This window comes from Pteropus alecto, unplaced genomic scaffold (assembly GCF_000325575.1).
Source record: "Pteropus alecto unplaced genomic scaffold, ASM32557v1 scaffold134, whole genome shotgun sequence".
NCBI lineage: Eukaryota > Metazoa > Chordata > Mammalia > Chiroptera > Pteropodidae > Pteropus > Pteropus alecto.
In genome coordinates, this window is record NW_006436283.1 from 11,232,634 (window position 1) to 11,251,038 (window position 18,405).

Sequence of the window (18,405 nt, forward strand, 5' to 3'; positions counted from 1 at the left end):
AAAAAAAAAAGATATTCAGCCAGATAGAGTTTAAAGTTATCTTTTATCCCTTACTAGCTTTGTGGCTGGGAAAATTTCTGAACCTTAATAAATATGTTTCATCACCCATCAAAAAGATGGAGAAGGGCTCTAAGAAGTCAATACTTATTTTTGTGACAGCCACTACCGCAGTACACAGTATCCAGCAAGCACTGAATGAACGCTGGTCTCTCTTCCCTTTCCTCTGGCAAGATATAAGGAGATCATGGATTTTAACGGTGGCAGCAATAATTCAGTTTACAGATCAGAACTGCCAAAAAGTAATATTGTACTGGCCTGGGGTAGAGAGAGAGGAGAAAAGGCCTCCCTGTAGAGATTGCCAAGAATGAGTTTTAAATTTAGAACTACATGGAGGCAAGAAAATAAAATAGATGGCCTCTGGAGTTATCTACTACCTCCATTATTCCATTATTCTATGAAAAGGAGCCAGTGAAAAAATTGCTTTCATCTACACCTATTTCTTAAAATTAAATTTTTATATTCTCACCTACACCTCCACTTATATGTACTGTAACTCAGTAAATTTCTTCCCAATAATCAATTAATAAAAAAGCAATGCCCAAAATCATAGGTACCAGAAGTTACAGTTTGGTACTTACCCTCTTCTAAGTCTTCCATGTGATATCTAGACAGGACGTTACCAGTTGCTGTCTGCAATTTTTCAAATGAAAGATAATTTTATAATAAATATCTAGTTGATGTTGAATTAAACTTAGACATTTTCAACATTTTTTTAAAGGCTGAGTTTGAATATTTAGAAATTTTTAGTAAACATTAGTATTTCAAATGATATTTTTTGCTATTTGCTTTATGTTAAACTACATTTAAATATGGAAAAGAAGTATTTGTTAGGCCCTCATTAAGGAAATTGATAGAGATTTCCTGCATAAAAACTACCTGCTGGTAAAGGAAAAGACATCTAAGTCTCCAGTCCTGAACCCCACAGAGTAGCATCTTCCATCCATTTATTCATTTCACTCTCCTCTTAATACCTAGAGAAGAGCCGGCTAGCAAGGTGCCTCTCCTCCTGTACCAAGTGCAGTGCCACCACTTCGGGGCCAGGGAGCACATCTTACCAAGTCCCCCTCACTCTGGGATGAGCCCTTCTCCCACAAGGAGACCGTGGCGGGAGCCCCAGTCGCTCTGACTACTGGTTTACGCGACTCCCTCGGTGCACATAAATCCCTAATCTGTCCCTTTAGCTCTAACTTAACACTCCACACCCCCGATTCCAACTGAGTGCCAGCCACAGCACTTTCTGTTAACTATTCCATAGCATTTTACATGCTGGATCACCGTCAGCCATGTACAGACCCACTGTCAACAGCCTGCAACTGCCCTTCCGCAGTCCTGCCCCTCACAGAAAATCTGTTATATATAATGGGTATTCAGTAAACCAGATGGATCACCTAAGCACTTCAAACACAATATGTCCAACTTTACCCCAAATCTCATCCTCCTTCAGTGCTCCTTACCTCAAGTTAACAGATTCCTCTTTCTCAAAGAGAGCCAGACTGAAATTCTGAACGCCATCTTGAACTCTCCCTCTCTGTCCTGCTTTGAGTATCATCCAAATCCTGCCCAAGTAGGTCTAGAACATCCATCATATCTGTGCTCTCTACTCCCACTGCCACGGTCCTAAGTAAGGCCTTCGTTACTACTTGTCTCATCTTCCCCTAAACCAACTGACTGCCAATCTTACCCTGTACCAAATCACCTCTGGGTCTTTACTCAGCTGCCCGCCCCCATCCAACCTTTAAACCTCCCTGGTTTCCCCACAGAGTGTTAATCTCTCATTTCCCTGCCTGTACTTCCATTACAGCACTAACCACAGGCTGCCCTGTGGCTACATTAGCTATGTGCATCTCAGACTGCCTCATCAGACTGTTTTATAGGAATCTCAGCTTTCCAAAACCTACAGAACCTTGAAGAGCACAGGTGCACACTAAATGCTAAACTGAATCAGGAAGAAACAGTATCCCAAGGTGAAATATGGAATGTCTTGTACCATAGAAAAAATGTCATAAATGCTAATTGCACATAACAATAATATCACTATAATTTATATGTTGTTGATTAAATTGGACTTTTTAGGTTGGGGTGGAAAAAAATTACTATAATAACTCCTTCTACCAGAAAATTTCTCTGATGTTCAAATGACTTACTAATAAGTTTTTTAAGACAATCCACTCTTTTCGTAAAATGAGGACTGAACATAAGAATACATAAGCTAACAAATTAGTTGTAATTCTGTGCTCACAAGATACATTAGGAGATCTCTTTAAATTGTACAAGCAAGCTCTAAGTGCCACAGTCCCACACTAGCCCTTAAAATATGATTCCAGGTACACAGAATGTATAAACACAAAAGCTAAAATTTGAATTCAAGTATGAATTTAAAATATCCCCTCTAAAAATTTTATCAAAATTAATTTATCAAATATTCCAAAAAATGGGAACAAAATGTTTCGGTCATAGTATGAAGGCTAAAGCATTTATAATTATTAGAAAGGAAAAATACATGGTGTGTTTCACGAGTCAGCATCTGCGATGATCTGCAAATGCAGAGTAGGCCTGTGCTGACGCTGCAGCTCTGAGTCTGGTAGCGCCTGGTGAACAGCACATCCTCATCAGAAGAGCTGATAAAAATGAGACACTCAGCCTGGACTGAGGGCTGAGTATTTGGCCACTGTGACTCTTAGGTTCCAAGATATTGTGTGTGTTTGTTTTTTTAAACACCCTTTTTATATGCTCAGACCCCAGACTCAAGATGGAATGGCAATATCAATTAGCTTACGATCTTCGGTCTTAACTAACGCCTTCAAGGAAAGCAGCTAAATTTCATATTGCTAGAATTCCTATAAATTCACAATCAAATCTATTGACTTTTGATATTTTAAATTTTACTGAAGAATATGTATTGTTTTCGTTTTCATTAGCTAGTCTTTAGTTTCATATCTTCATCCTCATCCACCAGCGGTTGCAAGTTAAACAACAGCTCAACCCAACTTTTAAATGACAAATTCTCACTGTTTTTAAATATGTCATATGCAATAATAAATAAGGGTTGTGGCATTGTTTGTTAGCTTTTACTAGATGGATTTTTAACCAAAAATACTACTCTGGTTATACAGAAAATAAATTATAAACAAAACTAAATCGCTTCTTCTAAAAATACAGTGATATTTGTGGCCTTATATGTAAAAGAATTATAAATATAAAAAATAAAATTGTATACACACACACACACACATTTGGGTGTGATTATCAGAAGTAGAGGTGGTAATTCAATTAAGGCAATAAAAAGAGAACAAAGCCAAAAATCGTAAAATGAAAGGTTATCTTATTTTACATTCTCATTTTAAAAGTCTAAAACACTTCCTTTACTCCTTAGAAATTAACAAGACACATGAACACAAGAAAGGAAATGGCTCTGAACTTAACTAGAGCTTCCTGATTCTTGGTTAATTCAAGGTAAGATAACAGAAGCCAAATAAAATGACAATTTAAAAAAAAAAACCTATACTACTGGAGCAAACAGTGTATCTTTATCCAGCTTATGTAATTCATGATGACTATCTTTGCTTACTTATTTGTTGGTGTTATATTATAGATTTGAAATGGGAACGTAATCTACTAGAGGTCAAGGTTTACGCCTGGGGTCTCCGCTCACCCTCTCCGCCTACCTGGAGCAACTTCCATTTCACTCTCCATGACTCCAGCGCCTTCTCAACCCTTACGGCCCTGCTTAACCGCCCACCCAATCTCAGTTATCTTTGGATAACAGAAAGCTTATTCTTTCCTCTCATACCACTTACCTCAATGTGAATTATACCTAATTTATTTGTTGTCCATATCTTTCTCAAGACTTTAACCTCCCAGAGGACAAGGACTCTGGGTGTCTTGGTCAGTGCTGTACCCCAAGGATGAAGCATTGTACCTACTAGCACATAGTGGGTGCCAATTTTTGAATAAATAAGCCAATCAATCGATCACTTTACATGGGCTTCCATTTACGATAAAAGCTGACCAAAATGGTTATTTTTAAAGTGAGACCTCTAAATAAAAATATTTTCATGTGCCTGTATGAGGAACAGAAATTTGAGACTTACAAAGCTATGGGCCTTTTCCATACTATTGCTGTCCCTGGACTATCCATGTGTCTTTTTACCAGGGCGTATATTTATTCATCATTTACCCTGATACACATCTCCTAAACCCATTCCCTAAAAATAACTCAGACTTTTTTAGTTGCTTACAAAACCTTGACGAGATTTAATAACAGTATTTTCTGACCAGGTGTAGTTAAACACTAAAATTTCCCAATCATCTTTCTGTTTACTGGTCAGAGACAGCTAACAAGAATTAGAAACAGAAGACCTGGGGTGCAGAGGAGACCTGAAAAGAAGCAGAGCCCCTAGGACGGGACCAAGCTGGGTTACAGAGCGGAGTCGGGAGGTTTCACTGCCCCACCTTCACGGCCTTGCTTTCTCAGCCAATGCCTATGTTCCAAATTTTAATACAGATGCTTATTAGCCAGACTGAGTTAAACTCTCCAAAGAGACCCTCTCAAATCGTCTTACCTCCGTTTCTGTGAGAAGTGTTTTTAGTCTTGTCAAATCTTTTGTTACCATCCCATTCTGAAAGGGTTCATGGAAAAGGGAAAAAACAGTTAGTATGTTAGTTCTTTACTATGGGGACTTAATTCAATTTCTCAGCTGTTTCTAAGGCTTATCTGTAAAGAAAACAATGCTAACCCTTCATCTCCTATCCCCACTGCCATTAATGGTGATAATAAAGCTTGCCATCTGTAAGAAAAGTTTAAAAGGTTAACAGGACAAAATATACAGTATGCCCTAAAACACTGTATTCACCTTGTGTAAGAGTTTAAAATCAATAAAATATTCACTATGGGAATCACTGAAGATCAAGACAGAATAAGTGAAAACAAAAATAAATATAAGCTTTTTCTTCTTAACTTTTTTCCCCTAAAACTAATGGGCTTATATTTGCAAAATGGTGAACTCAGTTACCCATGATTCAGATTCACATAAAACGACGATACCAATTTAAAGATGGCTCATTAATAAAGCTATTAAAGGAAAATATGCAAAATATTCACTCTTCTGAAATTCAAATTTCACTTGAGATTTAAAAGCAAATTATTTTTTCCTAGTTTAAAAACCCAACAGATAAAACTGTGTAATATATTTAATTTACATAGGAAAGTTCTTTAAAGATAGAATTAATAATAAAGAAAAAATATTTTATCATCTACTTAGAACTAAAGAGCTATATACTTCTGCTATATTAATAATACATTTTAGCTTTTATAATCATTTGTGAATTTGGTGAAATCAAAAAACAATGTTAAACCAATTAAACAATTCAGGGCATAATAATTTCTTAGAAAAGAACTAAATTACCCTCTGAGATGGGTATATTACACGCAGCAGTATACCAAGTACTTTCCTAATTTCTTTTTTGTTTTACCAAACATAGTTATTTGCCTTGAAAACAAAACTTTGCTCCAGATTTTCATGATTTATATCAATTCAAAATAATAAAGTATAGGGAATTCATGCTGTATAGCAAAGTCTATATATACTTCCTTGCCTTATAGCAAAGTCTATATATACTTCCTTGCTTTCATTGTTTTTCACTATACTCCTGAAAAAATATCAGCAAATTTTATAAGTTACCAACTGGTGAAAAAAGTTATCTCTTTTCTTCCAATTTCTATAGATTGCCAACTTCGAAGTTCCAAAAAGTAGTCTTTGAATTATCTCAACCCAAAACAAACAAAAACTCTAGAAAATTAAATACTACACCAAAAAAAAATTTACCCGAAGTCTGAATGGAATTAAATAGCTTCATCAGAGAGGTCATGAATACCGACTTACATGTAGACCATCTTCAGAAACAAAAGTAATTATTACTCAGTTAAGAAAAACATAAACATTTAATAAAATAAATGGCTGAATTTAAGCACTTTATAATATCATATGCACAAGAATATTTAAAAACCCAAAAACATCTCTAGGTTCTATTAAATACATCTTTAAAGAAAATCATCCAGTTATTCTATACTTTCAAAGTTTTAAAAGGTACCTGTAATTCTTATATATATTATCGTAAACTACAATCAGGTTGTTGGAGAAAAATGAGTATCTCAAGATATTCATGAACTGTCATTTCTGAGAATAAAGTAAAAGGAAAAATGCACACTAATTATTTTTTCCCATAATGTTCCCAAGGAGTCAAGTGAATGAATCCGTTTTTTGGACATTCAAAATTAGAGCTCAGCAACGTACCAGGGACTCTCCTGTCAGTGACTTGGCAAGAATGTTGGATACAGGCTGGAGCTTTCCTTTCAGCTGCATGCAACAAAGCACTGCCTGAAAGGCGCCATCTCCCTTGGCAAGTCCTTCTCCTAGCACTGTCAAAAAAGCACAGCCATCATTAACCACGTGGCACGCAATACACATTTCTCTTGATTATATTAGCGCACTCTCACAAGCATGACTTCTTATATGCTAAAAGAAAAAACTTCAAGTTCCAGAGGAAAGCAGTAGTGTTTTAGTTCTGTCCGAGACATGCATGTATCCAATCCACTATAGCCGAGAGCCAGTAGGACTGCACCAAAATCACAGGAAGAAGAATTAATCTAAAGCTCTCAAACCTATGATTTCTGAGTACATGAGGACTTTTAAACTGTAGATACATTCGATGAAGTTCTCACATTTTTGACAGTGACACAAGAGACCCAGTGCCATTAAAATGCAAAGAATAGAAACTGCAAATCTCAACACTTGATATTCTTCAGCAATTAAGAATTAGCCTGTATCAAAACCAGAATGATTAACTAGAACCCAATTGTCAAATGGCCATTGAAAATGCTACCCAAATTGTTTGCAAGTGTTTGCAAATTTAGCTTTATACAATTACAAGGAGTATATGTTTCTAATAATACAGAATATAATCACTTTTATGTCATGTCTTTTGAGATTTCTCACAGCAACTGCAAATGTTTCATCTAGTAAAACAATCTGCATCCTTCTCTTTACTGCTAAATCCAAAGACTGTATTTTTAGTTTGTATACACTTTAGCTTCATTTGCAAGAAAATAATATCTTGAAAGAAAATACTTTGGAAATTGCATTTTTTTCTAATTATTTCCAAGGAAATGTTTCTTTTAAGTATCAGTGTAATATACTGCATATTTAAAGTCCACTGGGAGACTTGAAAACCCATATCCGAAAAGATATTTGCACACCAATGTTCATAGCAGCACTATTCACAGTGGCCAGAACATGGAAGCAACCGAAGTGTTTTACGATAGATGATAGGCTAAAGAATCTGTGGTACATATATACAATGGAATATTACTCAGCCATAAGAGATGAAATACTGCCATTTGCAACATCTTGGATGGACCTTGAGATAATCACGCTACGTGAAATAAGCCAGACTGAAAAAGTTGAAAATCACATGATATCACTTATTTTTGGAATATAAACCTAAAAACAACAAATGAACAGGACAAATAGAGACTCAAAGACATGGTAGGGGGTGGGGGAGGAGGGAAGAGGTAGACAGGGTAAAGGAGTTTAAATGAAGTGGGTAAAGGGGATCAAATATATGGTAGCTGAAGGAAACTGGACTCTCAGTGGTAATCACATAATAGAATATATATAGATGTCAAATTATAATGTACACCTGAAAATTATATAATTGTATTAACCAATGTTATTCCAATAAACTTAAAAAAAAGAAAATTAAAAGAAAATTTACATAGATTATAAACTCCACAGTACAAAAAAAAAAAGTCCATTGGGTCTGTTCATAATATTTTTATTTTGGTTGTAATGAACATATCCTTTCGCTATACTGCTCAATGTTTCTATTATACAAATAACATTATAACATTAATAAAATTCTACATAAAAAATTCACCATGAGCTCACCACTGAACTAAACTGTTTTCATTTATTCATGTTCTCTTCCAATTTTTATCAATATTTACATAATTTTTACATGATTATAACTGACAGAAATATGTTTGTTATTCTGGTTTATTTCCTTTTGGCACATTCAATATTTCTGTTATTAGACTGCTAGGATTTATCATATTATTGCCTATATAATGTTCCATTAAGCAAATACATCAATTTCTTTAACTATTCCCTTGCTCCAGAACAATTCCAATTTTTATCTATTAAAAATAACACGGCAAAAAAATCTTTATGTATATATATCCTTTATTAAATCAGATAACTAAACTGAAAGTTGCATTCTCTCTGTATTTAAGGTTTTAGTCAATTACTTTTAATTTGAGCCAAATTGTTGTCTCACTCCATCCAAGTTATAGATCACTCATCCACTCAACTGTCCCTGGATAATCCCAAAAAATGAGTAACTCCAACAGAGCATCATTGAGAATGTCTTGAGCATCTTCTAAAATTCCACGATAAACACACATCTCCCTCAGCGCTATTATTCCTAAAACTATTCAAATATGACTTCTGGCAAGTCATTTTGTCTCTCTGGCCCTCACTGCAATCATCTGTAAAATAGAAAACTGTATAAATGTGTTGTAAGGATCAAATGAAATAACACGAATAAAATGCTTTGAAGAAAAACAACAGCGCTACTAAGGTCTGAACTACTTACATTGGAAGTAGTTTTCTCCCCTGTACAATGGAGCCGGCAGTAGACCCTGATAAGGTTGAGGTAAAGATTAATTGTATCAAGTACATAAAGTATCTAGCAGTCTCCTCACGAGGGGTCCCTGCAAGTTATCGTCCCCTTCTAAAAATTATAAAGCAGTATTGAGAACTGCAAAGGAACTATCTTAGTCCCTTTTTAGTAACTGGGATATTAAGGCACTATAGTTAATAAGAGCTAAAGAATATTTCGGGGGAACAAAAAAAAAAATCAAAGAATACTTCAACCTCGGGTGATTAGGTCATGTTTAAAGAGTACTGTATCACACATTTTACACACACTTTTCACATATCTTTGATTTGATAAATGGTATTTGCCATCTTGCAAAAGCTTTAAGAAAACAAAGTGTTATTATTAAACTTGCCTCAGCTTTAATAATTGAACTTGCCAAAGGAGATGATGTTAAAATATAATCTAATCTTGAGCAATTACCAAAAAAAGGTACAATTCCCTGCAAATAAATTCTCTTCCCACCAACTTTTAGCGAAATTCTACTGTGAGCACACAACTGTTCCCAAACTGAATTGCTCCTTCATGTCCACTGGGAGTTACAAAGGAGGAAATCCGAACAGCTTAGCTACGTTGCTATAGTCAAGTCTCTATCCTTCTCATTCTGAAGCTTCTGTAATATTTTCTAACACTTGAAATATGTCTTTCTTGGAATGGTTTGAATCAGAAAGTGAGTCATAAGGAAGGAGCTGTTCCAACAAAAATAGCTTGTTAGGGTTTGATAGCCTCTGGCTAGGGAAGAGAGGATCAACAATTAAAAAGTGTGATTCCCCTTACTTGTAAAGAACTTCCTCCAATGAGAAAGTTAATTTAAAACAAGCTTAAAGTGCAGTAAATGTTAAGTAGTATTCTATATTTTTCAGTAGCATGACTATAGCAAGTTTTTTCTAAAATCTTTAATTGAAGAACTTAGCCTAATCAAGGCATGTTCCCAAATTTTTCAAAAGAAAACGTTTAGTTATCATTAAAAACTAAATCCTCTAGTCATTAATAAAGTGAAATCATTCACTAATTGGATATAATTTCACTCTCAGAACCAACACTTCAGGAACTGAATCAAAAATGAAAATGAATTATTTTTATGTATAAAATAAATTTATAATTTGTAAATAAATCCTTTTCCTAAATATCAGCCATTTCATTTTTGACGATAAACTTATTTTCCAAAAAGATATTTGGGTTGGGGGGAGTGGTATATAAACAGACTCCAAACATAACTCTATGTCAAATCATTAACCAGAGATTATTGTCTATTTGTTACAAGTATCATAAAGTATAACATAATCCAAAGTTAGAACAATGTAGCAAATCTCTCACCAGTGTCCATTCATTTTGCCAAATTAGGTTTTTTCCCCAACATTCTTTTCCTCTGCCTCAACCCTTTTCTCTTGCCCTCTCTTTTCCAATTGTAACAAATTAACGCTTTTGGACATGTGGGCTGCAGCTTTTGTGGCATTTATGCCCTGCCTACCAAGGTCTTTTGAAGATAAAATGTTTCCTTTATAAAATGCCTTGGGAATATGAAAAGCCATAACAGTATTCAATGTTATCTATCACGGAGACCTCTTCTAAATATTTCATCTCCAGTTTTAAATATTCTAATACACACACACACACACACACACACACACACACACACACACACACACACACACACAATCTCTGCTACCTTGCTCCTTTCAACATTCAGTCCTTAATCTGGTCACAAAAATCTTTGTGATCTCCTTTACAGCCTCCTCAGGTGCACAATGGGTGAAGATGTTATTGCATATTTTTGGAAGTGCTCTTTCCTTCAACGACAGTTCATTGTAAAGAAGCTTGGACGCCTTCCTTCTGGATGTTTTCATACTACAGAAACATAGGTGGTTTCTCCCGGTTTATTTTCAATGTTCCAGTTTAAATTTTAGAGCTAATTCGTTTACTGTCTCTCTGCTTCCTTATTTCTATACAAATATAAAATAATTATACACAGTAAAAAGCTGACAATGCAATTAAGCATAAAAACAAACCTGAAACCTGGTTCCCAGAACATCATAAAAGGTTATTCCATCATCTACATGCTTGAATAAACTTCTTACTTAAGGCACTGTTAAAATAATATTTTCCAAAGTAGCCTGTTCTGCACTGCATGTGCACTGGGGAGGGGACGTGGGCTTGCAGAGCCTTCAAAACTTCCTCTGTTAACCGTTCAATAGCTGGATTAAGCTTTTTCTATTTAAAACAAAATCAACGTAACTATATTTTTTATCTTAAAACTCTTCCACTCCCATCATTTCCATTTCATCTTCATCTCTATTGTAAACACTCAAAGGAAATCCTGATTGTGGATAAAACAAAATTTTTTTCAAATCCTCTGCTAGGCACTCCCTTGCTTCATTGTTTCCACGGTTAATTTGCTTACTTTTTCCCCAAAAATTTGCTTACTGAGAAAAACTCTGACATTTTGCTACTCTTCTATTTTCTTTGTCCGAAAGACGAGAGCTGTGTTTTCATACGTTCAAGATAATCTTAATTTCGGTTCTCCTTTGGTACGGTATTTACTGAGATTTTATAAGGCATTTTAAATCTCCTGTATATAAATATAGTTTCAGTTAATATAAAATTAATGCTAACAAATATTTATCCCATGAGTCATAAAACAACATGAAATACAATTTAAAAATGTCACTCGTGACTATTGCTGATACCGTGCATAAATTAGAAATCTAGAACAGTCACACAACCATGTTAAACATCTATTCATACAAAAGAGAGTTTGCATCTTTAAAGGATAACAGCCCTCAAACGTAAACACTCACTTCTCTAATTTATATTCGGTCCCAAAATTAGTAGCCTACGATTTAATTTTTTTATTCTTATCGACTTAAATATAAATATAAGACCTTTATTTAAAAGTTAATAAACCTTACGAGGAAATGAAGAGTCAAAGATCCCATGCCATACCCTTAAGTTCCTGGTGGAGAACAAAACCACGGTACAGCCATACAATGGAATAGTGTTCAACCATAAAAAGGAATGAATTATTGATACACACAACTTGGATGGGTCTCAAATACACAGTGAGGAAAAAAGCCATCTAAAAAGGTCACATACAGTATTATTCCATTATGGAATATTTTCAAAATGACAGAACTCTAGAGATGGAGAACAGACCAATGGTGGCCAGGGATTAGAGATGGTGGAGGGGAGGGTGGAGAGTGTGACTATATCGGGTGGCAGCAGAACAAGGGAGATCTTCATGGACATGGGACAACAATTCTATATCTTGACTGTGTTGGTGGTTACACAAATCTACACATGATAAAATGACATCGATTTATATATAATCGTATCACAGTCAATTTCCAGGTTTTGCTAATGTACTATAGTTATATAAGATGTAACCAGTGGGGGGAAAGGTACATGAGATCCCTCTGTACTATCTTTGCAACTTCCTGTAAATCTATATTTCAAAATGAAAAGTTTTTAAAATTCCTATTGGATAAAGTTCGTACACATGAAATTTTTTTTAAAAAAATAGTTAATGCAACCAGATCTAAAGAAAAATTAATTAAATGTTATTGGAATGCATCCTGACTTTAAAAGTCTGGTGAACAGAAAAATCAGTGGATGGACTACAGGCTTGAAGACCCAAATTCTTGTCCCCCCTCCATTAATGATTATCCAAGTGATCCTGAGCCTCCGTTTTTTCATTTCTAGAATATCCTTTTGCCTTTTTTCCCAAGTTTAGTATGCCAAACAGAACAATGTCTGCGAAACCCTAAAGAATACACAGGCAGTAGTTTAGGATAAAGAGAAGGAGCACAGCCTTTCAGATGAGAAACACTTCACTTCAAAACCACAGTTCCCCTCTGGACTGGCTCCTTGCTCTTAAGAAAAAATCCTTAATCTCAAAAAGCCTGTTTATTCATGTGTAAAACTGAAATATTACAATATGATTAAATAAAATAACGTATTTCAGAGGGCCTGTTGCAGAGATAATTCTGAATAGTTACCCCTCTAAACTATGTAGTCTTCAAAAAAAAAAAAAAGTTAATTATCATAAGAGTTTTTAATCAAAACTCTTCCGAGAAGAAAGGTGGGTAAAGATGCCACTTTTTCCCCCAGGGAAAGTGGAGAAGTTCAATCAGTCACATATCAATTCGCTTTTCTTTAACACAATTTCTATTCAATAGGGGGTGCAGGTTACTCCATAGGGCAAATATTACAATAAATGTCAATGATGCCCCACACTCCTTCGTAATGACGATTTTTTTAAATTAATGACACACTCAGCTAGGGTTTAAAAGTCTTGCAGCTTTACGAAAATACTTAATGATATTTATGATGATTGAGTTGGTCCTACATAGTACGTGTAGCACAATACTGTTTTAGTTGCCAAAATTTTCTTTTGATTTCACTTTCCCCACTTACCTCATTCCATTTTATTAGTGTAAAAAGTGTAAGGTTCCTATATAATGAATATTTGAAAGACAGAAAAAATATCATTATTTCATGAAAGTTGTCCTGTTATGTCAAACACAACTTATGTTCAGATAATGGAATCAGACTCGACCACCTTACTATCCGGTGGTCACCAGTCTGGCGACCTCATTATCCAGAACACGACATGGAGAACTAAATTCCATGAACTTAAAGTCTATAGTTTATTTTCAAGATGGCTTTTGAGTCCTCAACTCAGAGCCTATCTCCTCTCATTGAAGTACAATTCCAACTTTAGAATTTTATGACTCTCATTAGTTCCTGCTTTGAACAAATCAGCCATAAAAAACACTGTGGGAACAACCAGGTAAATCTGATTATGGACTGGGTTTCAGATAATATTAGGGAGTCATTATCCATTTCATTTGGTTGATAATAATACTGTGGTTAGGTAGGTATAGCCTTATTTTTTAGAGCTGCATACTGAAGTATCCAGGGATAAATATCATGATGTCTGTAATGATTTTTAAATATTTCAGAAAAAATAAATATAGTAAAATATTACAATTTAAGTTTTGAGAATATCAATGTTTATTACACTATTTCCTCTACTTTCCTGCATGTTTGAAATTTTTCATAATAAAAAGTTTGTTTTGAATTCCATGACAAAGACTGCCTGATTTCCTCACCTTGCCAGAGAAAGCCACATCAGGACAGAAGCAGCAAGTGGAGAAGGGGAGGGTAGCTGCAATGAGGCACGCTGAGAGTCAAGGAACATGAACTGATAGGCTGACGGTGAAGGAGCAGACACAGAAAACGCAAACAAGGTCTGGTGGGGCCGTTAAGAGAGAAGCGATTCCACAGCCACCCACCATTACGAAGCAGTATAATAATTAACAGAGGCCAAGATTTTCATCTTGCTTTTTATTACTAACTGACTGCTTAACCATGGTATTTTATCTTACATAAAAATAACGTTACCAAAAGCTGGGGAAAAATTACATGTAATAGCAGAATTCTGCAATGAGCACTATATACATATAAACTTAGCCGAGATTCCCTAATGTCTATTTCAAATTAACAACTTTATATACACTGCTTTTGCATTTAAATAAGTGTTTTCCGTGTTCTTATCACTTAAATGGTTAACAAAGAATGGACAGAATTTAATTAATGAACTCCTCCCTTATTGGAGCTAACCAATTTTTCACTTTTACATACAGCACAGCAGTGAACACCATTCTGCGTGCAATTTTTTCCTTCTTTTGGATTATTACTGGGATAGTATCCCATAAATAAGATTACGGGGCCAAAGGGTATAAACATAGTACCAAGCTACATTCCACTTCATACACCACCAACACAAGGGTGCACTGACTTCATTAACAACTTTACCTTAGACATTGGTTAAACTTTTTTCCCAACATTACAGAGGTATATTTGGTAGACCAAAAAAAGTGCATATAACTAATGTATACAATTTTGCAAGTTTGGACATATGAATATACTTGTGTTAGTATCATCACAATCCAGGTAATAATAAGCATACCCATCACCTCCAAGTTTCTTGATTAAACTTTTATTTTGGTAATGTGGTAGTTGTAAAATAGTTATCTAACTTTAAAATTCTAGGTAAAACAATTAACAGAAAAATGCAACATTTTTCATATGCTCCTTCACCAACAGCAGTTACTCTTCTGTGACTTTTCACAAGTCATTTAACCTTCAGGACTTTGCATGTCTCCAAAATGAGACGACTGGAAAAACCTCACTAGAACTTGAAGAAGTGAAAATTAAAAAGAGGGGCCAATTCTCACATATGAGATCGGCAAAATGTCGACTGATAAATTCTAGGGTTAGTGAGATGGCAGGGAGCAGGCATCCTCATACATTGCTGGTGGGTATGTGCACTTGAAACTAATCTAATAGTGTCTGTTAAAGTTATATAAGGATATAAGTATATAATTTTAACCCAGATATCGACTTTTAAAACTCCTTTAACCCAGACATCCAACTTCTAAGACTATCTTACAGAAACAAAGGCAACAGTAAGAAAGAATATATGTATTACAGGATAGATGATAATGAACTAGAAAATCAGAACCACCTCAATGTCCATCAGTATGGAAATTTTTGAATAAATTATGGCACAACTACACTATGAAATAGTAAGCAGGAGTTTGGGGCAGGTGTATTAACTTAGGGAGATTCTATGATCTACGGTATATAAGGAAGCAAGTGCTTTGTGATGATCACATAAACTTTTTTTTTAACTCTTAAAGGAAAAATCCTATCGGTGTATTATAAGTATCTGTGTTTATCACTATAGAGAAAGGCACAGAAGATACCACAAACTAGTAACAATGATTTCTTCAGGAGGGGGAAGAAGGAAAAACGATTCCCTCCTTCATATTCCTCAATGTTATCTGACATTACTATTTGACTTGTTGGTAATTTTTAAACGCTCATAGATAGTAGGAATTTTGTTAAAGGAAGACTGTAAGTATCTCTCAAATTCCAATTAACTCCCAAAGTATAAACTAACATGAGGAAAGGGTCACAAAAGGATCGCTGAATCTTTAATGAATGGTTAAACTATGTCCAATACGCCACAGGAGTTCGTAAGATAGTTTTGCAAGGTTTACAACAAAAATAGTTAATACGTACATTTAAAAGTTTTAATACAAAGGAGTAAATAGAAAAAAAATTAACTTCTGTTAAACACCTCAGCACCCCCAAAATTCTAGATAAATGAAACATTATATTATTCAAATCACTGAGGTATGCAAAAAACCCCACCAAGAGCATGTGATAATGTATGTACCCAAAGAGCAAGAATCCTTTTAATCAATTTCCTGCCCAAAAGAAAACAGGAAAAAGCACTAAAGAACATTCTAGCCAGTCTCTTCTCTCTACGGAGAATCTTCCAGTGGAGGGAGGGAAAAAACATTTTAGAAGGAATAAGCCCAGTCCTTCAATTTATCCAAGCTTAATGTTTTAATCAATGTGTATATATATATTCTTAAAATTTCACTCTTATTGACTGAAAATACTCACAGAAACTATAAAAAGACGCCATCCATGTTCCCAAAGGAGTGACAGGAATGTCAACACTTGTGACTAGAAACAATGTACACCCATCATAGCAGGAAAGTTGTCATCCACATTAGTCACGAGTCACCACAGAAAGGTGGGGGGGGGGTTTAAATATTAGAATCACTTTTGAAATTAGCATATAAAAAATGAAATCTTAAACAGTGCTCAATTAAATAATTCAAAATCTTCAAATCAGAAAAGAGTCCCATTTTTACACATACCGTGCCTACAGTCTTCATCAGCTTGCCCATAGTTTTTCTGCAAAATAAAAGGTACAAGATAAAATTAAGTAGTTCAAGGGCTGCTTAAAACAGATATTTTATCAAAAAGAAGCTCAGCTTTGTTTTAAAGTTTGATTGTTAATGTTGCAAATTTAATATTCACAGAGCAAAGCTAACTCCTGTGCTCTCTGAGAATTACACAATACTCTACAGACAAACACCATCGTCTGCTTCCCTACCTAGTCCTTTCACTCACACTCCTACTCCTCACCTTCCCTAACCTCAAATCGCCAGAACCTCCTGGGCCCCTGTTCTCGTTCTCAGCTGATGGCTTGACTGAGAAAACTAAAGCCCTGAGAGAATTTCCACAGAGCGTCAGCATCGCATCTACCTGCTTCCCAGCACACTCTCTGCCTCCACCTGTTACCAGACAAGTTGTCCACATTCACCACTAAGGCCTAGCCTACCACTCGTGCAGATCTCCGGCCTACGGAAAAATGTCGCTCCTGCAAGCCTCCTCTGATTCCCCAACATCGTTAACTTTTTGCTTTCTATCGGTTCAGTCCTATAAACAAACATACTGTTATTACTGCCCATCTAAAAACATCATTCTCTTGACTTCACTTCCCCCACCAGCTACCATTTCATTTTTTGGTGCCTCTTTGGGGCAAAACTCCTCAAGAATTGTCTGTACTCATGTATGTAAATTCCTTTCCTCTGATTCTCTTAAACTCTCTTTAATTGGACATTCACGCTCCACTCCAGGGAACGACAACTGACACTGCTGAACATTCCCTCGCTGAATGCGCTTTCTTCACTCAGCTACCACGACACCTTACTCTTGGTTTTCCTTTACCTCAGGTTGCTCTTTCAGGTTGCTTTGTTGGTTCCACTTCTTCTCGCCAACCTCCAAAAACTGTAGAGCCACAAGACTAAGCCCTTGATCTCCTGTTCTCTTCCTACACTCACTCCTTGGTGATGTGCCCCTAGGCCCAAGACTTTATATAACAGCTATGAGCCAAGACTCTAAACTTAGTGTCTTTAGCCCAGACTTCTCTCCCAAACTCCTGCATAAATGACTACGTACATAACACCTGCGGCAGGATATCTAAGAGACATCTCAAACTCACCGTGTCCAAAACGACCTCTCCCCCCACAGAGCCTGCTGCTCATGTACAGCCTTCTCATCTTAGTCAAAAGAAATTCCATTCTTCAAATTGCTCAGACAAAAACATATCAAAGTAAGTAACCTGTGACCGCTCTGTATGTCTCACTCCCTGCATTCAATATATTAAAAAATCTTACTGGTTCTACCTTGAAATTAGAACCAGAACCAAACCACTTCTCGCTAGCTCCCCTGCTTCCGTTTTGTTCTGCGCCACTGTCATCTCTGGCCTGGATTATTCCAAAAGCCTCCAAACTAGTCTCCCTGCATCTATTCTTACCCCTTTATAAATTATTCTCGACACAAAAGCCAAAGAATTCCTGTTAAATAAGATCATGCCACACCTCTGCTCAAAATCCCACAATAGCTTCACTTCCCACCTCAAGCAGAATAAAAACCAGTCCTTACTGTGACCCGAGATGCCCCACAGGATCTAGCCCCGTGACCTTCTCCCCCTCATGCACTTTACTCCAGCACACTGGCCTCCTAGCTGTTCCTCAAACATGGCAGGCATGCTTCTGCCTCAGGGCCTTTGCACTGATTTCCTCTGCCTGTAATGCTCTTCCTCCAGATTTCAACAGGGCTCACTCCCTTACCTCCTTCATATCACCTCATCGATGAGGCCTACCTTGACCAACCAATTTAAAACTGCAACCCTAACCCTGTAACCCCAATCTCCCTTGCTCTGTTCTACCTTTTTTTCATGCAGACTGTTACTTTCTAACA

At 35.9% G+C, this 18,405-nt stretch overlaps 1 protein-coding gene across 14 annotated transcripts in view; it reads right to left on the bottom strand.

Annotated features, from left to right (window-relative positions):
• Positions 1-18,405, bottom strand: part of HELZ (helicase with zinc finger) — a 134,265-nt gene that overhangs the window by 96,701 nt on the left and 19,159 nt on the right. For all 14 annotated transcript variants that reach the window (XM_025046979.1, XM_025046975.1, XM_025046977.1 and 11 more), the window contains 4 exons: positions 16,515-16,551; positions 6,354-6,478; positions 4,623-4,679; positions 639-690 (listed from right to left, as the gene is read on the bottom strand). In XM_025046979.1, the coding sequence (XP_024902747.1) occupies positions 639-690; positions 4,623-4,679; positions 6,354-6,478; positions 16,515-16,551 (271 nt within the window). The remainder of the gene's footprint in view (positions 1-638; positions 691-4,622; positions 4,680-6,353; positions 6,479-16,514; positions 16,552-18,405) is intronic.